Source organism: Sinocyclocheilus anshuiensis, unplaced genomic scaffold, assembly GCF_001515605.1.
Source record: "Sinocyclocheilus anshuiensis isolate Anshui unplaced genomic scaffold, SAMN03320099.WGS_v1.1 scaffold735, whole genome shotgun sequence".
Taxonomy (NCBI): domain Eukaryota; kingdom Metazoa; phylum Chordata; class Actinopteri; order Cypriniformes; family Cyprinidae; genus Sinocyclocheilus; species Sinocyclocheilus anshuiensis.
The window spans coordinates 1,634,103-1,644,101 of record NW_015548245.1 but is presented as its reverse complement, the minus strand read 5'-3'; the positions used below and the strand labels follow the sequence as shown (position 1 = coordinate 1,644,101).

General features: G+C 35.4%; 1 protein-coding gene across 1 annotated transcript in view; it reads right to left on the bottom strand.

Annotated features, from left to right (window-relative positions):
- Positions 1 to 9,999, bottom strand: part of ncanb (neurocan b) — a 141,316-nt gene that overhangs the window by 55,053 nt on the left and 76,264 nt on the right. The window contains exon 9 of the mRNA XM_016442689.1: positions 7,156 to 8,229. Coding sequence (XP_016298175.1) covers positions 7,156 to 8,229 — 1,074 coding nt within the window. The remainder of the gene's footprint in view (positions 1 to 7,155; positions 8,230 to 9,999) is intronic.

Below are 9,999 nucleotides of genomic sequence, written 5' to 3'. Positions count from 1 at the left end.
AAAAGTGTTTTTTGATTATAATTTTATTGTTAGTAGACTAGAAAACGTGGATATGTTGTCATTCTTACACTATAATACTGAACTTTGATTTCAGTGATTTGGACTATGAGATGGACACTTGCTTATTGCACTTTATGTTGCACTTTACTTTTTTACTTTTGGATTTCATTTGGTTTAATGAAATATAGTTTAATAAAATATTCTTAAGTAAAATTCTTGATTTTTTTTTTTGTGGGAAATTAATCGTTTGGATTAACTGATTAATCGATAAATTAGTCGATAGATTAATCAAAATAAAAATAGTCGTTAGTGGCAGCCCTAGTTTATTGTCAATAGCATAGTGATATATGAAGCACCACTCACACAGAAGTCACTTTCAAACCAAGCAGCTTTCTGTCTGACCAACTTTACATTTCCGATTTCCTATTGACATTACAAAATATTGACTAAAATTGAACGAAGTTGCCATCAAAAGACTTCATTAGCAAAGTCTTGTAGGTGAAAAAGGTCCAATGTCTATTGTCAATATTGTAAACGTGTGCAGCACAGATAGCACAGTCACTTTCAAACATATCATATTTTTGTTGGTCAACTGCCTGGGGAAATTTTTCGCACTCATGTAAAATTCCTGATTGTAAATTTGACCACACCTTAAAACAAACAAACAACCAAAAAAAAAAATAAATATGTAAACAATGCTTCATTGAAATGCACCTGTTACTCACAAAGTATAGCAGTGTGTCCATACGCTGAGATGGCGTCTTGTCTACGTGCACAGGCATTATAGAGCGCATTAAATGCTAGGACACATCTCAAAGTGATAGGGGAGAATAAAATGCCATGTTGCTAAAATAAGCATCTCAGTGGGGTGTGGAGAGAGTCGGAGCTGTCTGGTCTATTCAGCTCCGGCAAGATACAGCCCAGTCGGCAGGGAACCTGAAACAGCACGTATAATCAGATAGAAGAGGATACTTCATCACCGTGTTCCGGACTCAATCCAGGTCAGCAGCGCACACTCCACGGTGCTGACAATGAGGTCGTTGGATATCAGGAACATCAGACTTTCAGTTCAATTTCCGACCTGGCAGAACTCACACTGCGTTTATGAAAAATGCTGAGCATGGGATGTTGGAAGTAAGATGAGTATGAGTTTACAAAACAGCTTATGACCAAAAGAGGGGTTTAATATCAGGGTTTATTTGGTTAACTAAAACTAAAAATAGAAACCAAAAAAAGGTTACTTGAAATAGAATAAACGTTAACAGTTTTTTTCCAGCTAGTTGCAAAGGAAACATTTCTCATTTTTATTTAGTTTAACTTGTATTAAAACAACTAAAACTAAAATTAAAATGAATAAAAATATATATGCCTATAAAAAGCTAATAAAGATGACAAAAACACACAACAACATTATTAAACTTTTAGCTAAAATGAAAATGAATACACAATGCAGCATGTGTAAACAAGTTTTAAACTAGTAAGCAAGTGGTTGCTAGCATATCATTTCTAGGGCATCGCTAGGTGGTTTCTAACATGCCCAATTTAAAAAGCACCACTAATAAAGCAAGAAAGCTGTCAGAGCCATGGTGTAGTGGTAGTGCACATTTAGAGCTTTTTTTCCCTGTCTTCCCTAGTCTGTACCACATTCTGTTGTTCTGTCTGTCCATCCTTCTAACTATCTGTCTGTTGTTCTGTCTATCTGTCATTCTCTGTTTTTCTGTCTGTCAGTCTGTCCGTCGCTCTGTCTAACTGCCAGTTGTTCTGTCTGTCTGTCATTCTAACTCTGTTGTTTAATCTGTCAGTCTGTCATTCTGTCTGTCTGTCATTCTGTCTGTTGTTCTGTCTAACTATCTGTCTGTCTGTCAGTCTATCGCTCTACTGTCTGTTGTTCTGTTTATCTGTCAGTCTGTTGTTCTGTCTAACTATTTGTCTGTTGTTCTGTCATTCTGTCTATCTGTCTGTTGTTCTGTCTGTCATTCTGTCTGTTGTTCTGTCTGTCATTCTGTCTGTCGTTCTATCTATTTGTCAGTCTGTCGTTTTGTCTAACTACCTGTCTGTTGTTCTATCTGTCAGTCTGTCGTTCTGTCTAACTACTTGTCTGTTGTTTTATCTGTCAGTCTGTCGTTCTGTCTAACTGTCTGTTGTTCTGTCACTCTAACTATCTGTCTGTTGTTCTGTCTATCTGTCATTCTGTCCGTTGTTCTGTCTGTCATTCTATCTATCTGTCAGTCTGTCCTTTTGTCTAACTACCTGTCTGTTGTTTTATCTGTCAGTCTGTCGTTTTGTCTAACTACCTGTTTGTTGTTCTATCTGTCAGTCTGTCATTCTATCTAACTACCTGTCTGCTGTTCTATCTGTCAGTCTGTCTGTCGTTATGCCTAACTATCTGTCTGTTGCAGTTTGTCTATCGTTTCATCAATCATTCTGTCTATCTACGTATTTGTTAATCTATCTGTCTGTTTTTCTCTCTATCTCTGTTGTTCTGTCTATCTGTCTGTAGTTGTCTATCTATCTGTCCTTCTATCTGTTTGTATATGTGCTTTTCATTTTGTCTGTCTGTCTATATACATGTATATCTTTTATCTCTCTGTCATTGTCATTCCATCTACATATTTGTCCTTCTATCTGTCTGTTTTCCTGTCTATCTATCTGTCTGTCATTCTGTCTAAGTATCTGTTTATCTGTCTGCTTGTCTACCCACCTGTTGTTCTGTCTACATATATATATCTATTTTTTCTATCCGATGGTCTGTTGTTCTGTCTATCTATTACTGTCTGTCTATATCTGTCTGTCATTCTGACTATTGTTCTATCATTCTGTCTGTCTATTCTATCATTCTGTTTATCAATCTGTTGTTCTGCCTGTTATTCTGTCAATCTTTTTGTCTGTTTTCTTTGTCTATCTATCTGTCTTATAAACACGCAAAATGCACAAAAAAAAAAAAAACTATAAACTGATCACAGAAACATTTTCTTCCCTGTCCTTAAATTAGTGTTTTAAAAAAGAATATCAAAACCTTCCCGCTCTAAGAGCTGACATTTTGATGTTTACAGTTGCTTTAGTGTGCACACATAACAAACATTGTGGTTCCTGATACATAAGACCACCCAGTGGATTGTGTGGGTGGTGAGACAGTAAATAAACCATCTAAAGGAGGGGGTGATGTTTGCCTGGAGAGAGCCTGGCAGCTCAGTTAGCTGCAAGTACAACTGTTAGCTTGTCTACAAACAGTAGTAGCGCTTGGCGCTCACATGATCAAAGCCTGAATGCAGCACGCATAGCTTCCATGGAGACGGAAAGGTACATTGGAAGCAGTCATGCTAGCTTCCTCACCTCTGATGCGATCATTATCTCCCCTGAACTTGCTTTCACAGTTGGTGTGAGTAACTCACAAGTTATTAAAGCCAGATTCATACATGCATTGCAATACATTATGGGAAAATAATGTATTCTGAAAACAGAATATTAAATGAGGAAAAAAAATGTAGGTTGGGACTTTTCTCCAGTTCTTCTGGTCAATGTGAGTTAGTACAGATGATGTTTTTAGACATCTTTCTAACTGAATTTACTACACGGATCATATATTCATTGTGTATTACCTTGTAGGCACAGAATATTAAATGAGGAAAAAAAATGTAGGTTGGGACTTTTCTCCAGTTCTTCTGGTCAATGTGAGTTAGTACAGATGATGTTTTTAGACATCTTTCTAGCTGAATTTACTACACGGATCATATATTCATTGTGTATTACCTTGTAGGCAGGGTGATTCATCTCAAGGAGCCAGAGGATAATAACTCACAGGCTTTCTATTGTCCATCCGAACCCCAGATTGGGCTTTTTAATTTAGAGTCTGGCAGAGAGCAGAATTTAAGTCTTGCTCACAGTTTCAAAAGCAACAGCACAGGGTAACAGCCAGCTATAAATGAAGTACATTAAAAAAGAATTAAGTATGCAGTATATGTGAAACATAATAAATGAGAAGTCTCAAAACGATGTAAATTTAGATAATATTTTAAATACTTTTTATTTTGAAATAATTTTACAATATTTTAAATATTGAATATATGTTAAATAAAAAACATTATTGAAATGAAATAATAAATTATCTGTAAAATAAAAAGTTAAAATATTATTTAAAATACAATTCAATAATGCATATCAAAATAAAAAAATATAATGTGAACATGTCTGTTTATATGTGCATCATGCTGTATTAAAATTAAATTAAATATTAACATTTCAGCAAAAAAATTTTAATTAAATATTACAATTTTAGCAAAATTGAAAAACGAAATAAATTAAATTAAAATTAAATAAAACAAAACAAAAAAGAAAGAAAAATAAAAGCTAACAAAAATAATAAATTAAAATCTAATAATAAAAATAAAATAATTAAATGGAATCACAGTAAAATGAATTACACTACAACATTAATTTATTAACCCCCACAATAAAATAGTGTGGGTCTGTAAGAGTGCATATAGTAACAAAACAAAATATAATATAAAATAAAAAAATAATAAAAAATAAAAATCCACAGGAAAAAATAAAATAAAATAAAACAACAAAATCACAAAATAATTATTTATTAATGTTATTAACCTGCTCAATACAAAATAGTGTGGGTCTGTAAGAGTGTATGTAGTGTGTGTGTGTGTGTGTGTGTGTGTGTGTGAGAGAGAGAGAGATTTTGTAAAATGCACAAGTTCAAGACTGTCTGTCTGTTTACACGTGCATCATGCTTTATTAAAATTAAATTAAATATTACCATTTCAGAAAACTAAAAAATAAAATAAAATGAAAAAATAAAATAAAAATCACCTGCACAATAAAAATAGTGTGGGCCTGTAAGAGCGCATATAGTGTGTCAAGTGCACTGTGTAAAGACAGATGAACATGCTTCCATGTGCTTTCATGCTTCACTAAAATTAAATTAAATATTAAAATTTCAGCAAAATGAATATATTTAAATTTCAGCAAAATCAAATGAAATAAAACATAAAATTAAATTAAAAAAAATAAATAAAAATTCACAGTAAAATGTATTACTTATTATTATTAACCCTCTCAAAAATTGGGTGGGTGTGTAAGACTGCATGTAAGTATGTGTGTGTGAATGAGTACACTGCACCTGTCTGTCCTACAAAGAGCGATGAACATGTCTGTTTCCATGTGCAAACAGCTCCAAGGCATGTCAGAGAGTGACGGAACAGCAAAGTCGCGCAAGACACAGCACCTCCTCGTCTTATCGCAGAGTGACGTGCTTCTCTAATTAAGGGCAAGCCGGTCTGGTGCTGATGTTATGACTACCGTGACGGCGGCTATTTTTCAAAAACCACTTCTCTGATGCCTAAAAGGCCTCGGGGGAGAGGCAGAGAACAGCAGCCTCTCCACCGGCAGATCATTGATTAAAAAGTCTTATGAACTTCCACCTGCGCTGCAGGAAAAGGAGGACAAACAGGGCTTGCTGCTCTTTGTGCTCAAAAGCAACAAGATTTTGGAAGGAAATTCTCTGGCAAAAATCTGCTCAAATGCGTGTTTCTTTCTGAGCTGCATTTTCAGTTGAAAACAGTTGTTTAGCAGCAGTTTTGTCCTGTCTTTTCTGTGCATTTCAAAGTTCTTCATAGTTTTTTTAAACAGTCAAAGCTCTGCAACAATGATTCATTTAACAGACTGACAAAATCTGACCTTGAAAAACCTTTTGTTCTAGTTACTGCTGCAGAAACATGAGTCAAAAGCTGCAAAATGTCTCGTTTGGGAGAAGCTGTATGGTCCAGGTTAAATGATTAATTCTTTTTTGTGTGTTTTGTATACTTTAAGTTGCCATCTGTTTACATTTATTCCATGCCAGAGGCCTACTAGAGCTGCTTTCAAGATCATTACTTTGTTTGACGAAGTGCGTTTCTGGGGTCTTGCACCCTAAGAAACTCCTACCCAAAGAAATCGATTTGAACAAGAGGAGGTTGAGCTTATGTATACGGCACCATTTTAAACATATAGACTAGAGCGAGACTGGAGTCAATTACTGAACACATCTACTGGCTTCTGTCAACACTGATTTGTTTTAGACTAAGATCTCTGCCTTAGCGAGACTCCCTAATTGCACTGGCCCTAACCCTCTAATTACTCTGAGTCTGCAGCAATTCACTTCTTTGCACTCAAACCACGCAAAGAAAGAAAGAACAAAATACAGAAATATAGAGTGGAAAAAAAGGAAGAATGAAAGGAAAAAAAACAAAATTGAGACGAAAAGACCAAAAGAATAAGAAGAATAAAATAACATGAATGAAAATAAGAAGGGATATAAGAAATAAACACATTATCGAAAGCGGAAAGAAATTAACAAAAAGAAATAAAGAATGAAAGACATTAGGAGAACAAAAGAAAGAATAGAAGAAAAAGAACAAAAATGATATAACGACAGAATTAGCAAAACAAAGAAATCGCAAAGTAAAAAATGAAATAAAATGAAATAAATAAAAGAATTTGCAAAAGACACAAAAAGAAAAGAATGAAAAACAAACATGAAAAGAAAAATGAAGGAAAAATAACAAAAGAAGGAAAAAACTAAAGAATGAGCAAAAAAGAAAAATAAATTGAGGAAAATAATGAGATTAAGAAATAAAAAAAAGAATGGAAGAAAATAACAAAAAAAATTTAACGGAACAAACTAATTAGATTAAGAAATAAAAAAAAGAATGGAAGAAAATAACAAAAAAAAATTAACGGAACAAACTAATTAAAGAAAAGAAAGAAAGAAAGAAAGAAAGAAAGAAAGAAAGAAAACAAAAAAACTAACAAAAAGAAATCAAGGAGGAAAGAAAGAACAAAGGAAAGAATGGTAGGGAAATAACAAGTGCAAGCAAGAAATACCAAAAGAAAGAAATACAGTGCCAAAGAAAGAATGGAAAATTAAAGAAAGAAAGAAAGAAAGAAGGGGTAAAGAAGGAAAGAAAAAAATGGAAGAAAATAAAAGAATAAATGATGAAAGACAGGAATAAAAGACAGAAAAATTAATAAAATAATTAAATGGAGTAAAAGATCAAACAAATAAATAAACCCAAGTAAGCTTTCTCAAAGCATTACGTATCTTTCATGTTATAAACAGGCCTTTAAATTCTCTTATCAACAGAACACAACCAAAGAGCGATTTACCTGAAATTCTGGAGGGGCTGTTTTCCATCCCAGCCACAGTTGTGTTTTCCTCTGGGCTTCCTGTGGTTTGGGATGAAGGTTCCTCTGTTGGAACGGGTTCAGATGTTATCCAGCCCTGAGCCAAAACAAACGACTCTGACCCACCTGACCTGAACTCAGCCTGGAAGGAAGTGTCCTTTAGATCTGGACCAGTAGGCTGAACCGTAGATCCAGCTTGCGTTGTTATTATGGTAGGAACCGGTGGTTGTGGAGTATCTACCTCCTCTTGAACCACAGGTAACCAAGTGCTGGAAACGGCTGGATCCGGAGTACACAAAATGTCTTCGGTAGTGCTTTCTTCTCCAGGTTGGGAAGGAGTGATCCCTACGGTTGGCGGTTGAATTGCTAGCTTGTCCTCGTTGGGATCAACAGGGCTTGGTGTGGTAGGCGTGTTGGAAGTGTGTGTTTCTGGTGCAATGGTCAACCCTAGGTCTTGCTTCCGTTTAACGAAAGGCATGCTGACTTTATTCGAGGGATTGTTCTTGTGTTTTTCAATGGGGCGATGGACGTACATGATTTCCCCCCTGGCTTCCTCAACTGTGTCAGCCTGTTTCTCGTGCTTGGGATCAGAAGAACTGGACACACTAGTAGGTTGAGTCATCTGGAGACTCATAAGCTGCCATCTGACAGTAGTCTCCAGCGGGACGCTGTGGTCATCGGATCCATTAACTTGGCTGTCAAGGGTGAACGGTAACTCTGTTCCTCCACTTCCCTCGCCATCTTTTTCATCCTCTGCAGATAACAGCAATGGAGGACCTTTGGGAATAGGGTAACCATCCTCGTTCAAGTCTTTCCCTTCCCTGGAGACGTTCTCAGGGTTATTCCTGGAAACAGGAATGGTCATGATCTCCAAACTGGCCCTTTTGGCTTCCATTGGACTGCTTGTTTGAGTCATGAAATGCCTATTATTGCTTGGGGCAACTTTCAAGGAGTTTAGTGGCCAAATTTGTTGGCTGCTCCTCATGGAACCGAAGCTCTTAGATGCCGAAGGATTTGAAGAAAGAGTCGGATCCGCCGTTCCTGATTCAATCGCTCCTGCAGGAATGACAAAACACTGTGATTAACGGAAGAAGGGAGGAGATTGTTTCATTTAAATGTATGCTTAATTAGCGAGCAAAATATGCTAACTCCCACCCCAGAACTATGGTAATTAACTTTAATGCGTGCGGCTCGATATAGAACTGTCATTATTTATCCGTCAATGCCCTGGAGATATCCAGCAATTAATCTATCAGCCTCAATACACATATCTTTTAATCAAACCCCTGTTTCAAAGGAAAAATGAGCTACAAGCGTAGCTAAAATGACCTTTATTTTCTTCCCAGAGGGTAATATCTGACTCCCCGGTGAAACGGGGATGAAATGTACATTCGTTTTGAAAGCAATCCAGGTAATAAGGCTCTTTTTCTTTATGTTGCCCCAGCACAAAGAACTCGTACATCATGCTCCTGTCCAGTGCTGTTAATTCCCAATGCTTTCTAACAGTAAATCTAGAAGAAATAAGACCCAAATCTTTATGTTCAAGAAGCAAAAAGGTCTTGATTTACATCATGATGTGTGGAGGTATCTATTCGGAGCGCAATAAAGTAAAAATGCTGTAAGCACTAGACTTATTATTATTATTATTACGTGACTCAGCATACTGCAGTACACAGTGCTAAACCAATCCTAAACAAAGATTTCACTGGTTGCGTGGAAGAGATATTTGGTTTAGCTTAAGTATTAACTGCGTGCATGGATAATTCATATATCTGCTCAGGTAATATGATTTGCCTTAAAGGAAACAAGCAGCGTTTAGCATTTAAGCCATTTTAGATATTCACAGACCATATGTTGAGTACACACAATGAAATATTAAACAATAATGAATTATTCAAGACTCTGCTGTTGCGGTGTCACGTGGATGTGGTGCAATTTACATAACAAAGTAATAGAGCAATTAATGAGATGAATAACTGATTACTCTCTGCAGTCACAGGACTGTGATGGTATTAAACACGTTCACTTTTTTTATATCCATTTTTGCGATTACTTTTAAACAGCTGGTGTCAAGGTGGTTTTTAGTCACATCTTTGTGATATTGTATGAAAGTTGCATTTTGTGATATATAGTTCCAAATATGAATAGTCATAACTGTGAGCTATGAAGTTGCAATTTTAAGATACAAAGTCACATTTATGACATAAAAAGTTGTAACTGTGAGCTATGAAGTTGCAACTGAAAGTAGTCATAACTGTGAGCTATGAAGTTGCAATTTTAAGATACAAAGCCACATTTATGACATAAAAAGTTGTAACTGTGAGCTATGAAGTTGCAACTGAAAGAAAAAAATCTCAACTGGGAGATGCAAAATTCCAATTTTGGAATATACAGTTGCAGTTGGTATAAAAAGTTGAAATGTGAGACAAAGTCACAACTGGGAGGCATAAATTTGCAATTGGTAGATGTAAAGTCACAATTCTGAGATATATAGTCACATTCAGAAGAAAAAAATTGAAATTATGAGATATAAAATCAGAACTGGGAGATATGGGATAAAAAGTTACAATTGAGATAAAATGTCGCATTGGGGAAAAAAAGGCAAAATTATGAGATATAAAGTCACAATTGTGAGAAAGTGATTTTCAGACAAAAAAATTCTAATTGTAATACAAAAAGTCACAAATTGGAGATACAATGTTGCAGTTAGAATAACTAAAGTTGCAATAACGGGCAAAAGGCTGCAATATAGAGAAAAATGTATTGACAAATGTGATATAAAGTTTATAAGATATAGAATTCCAATTATAAGACAAAAACCAATTA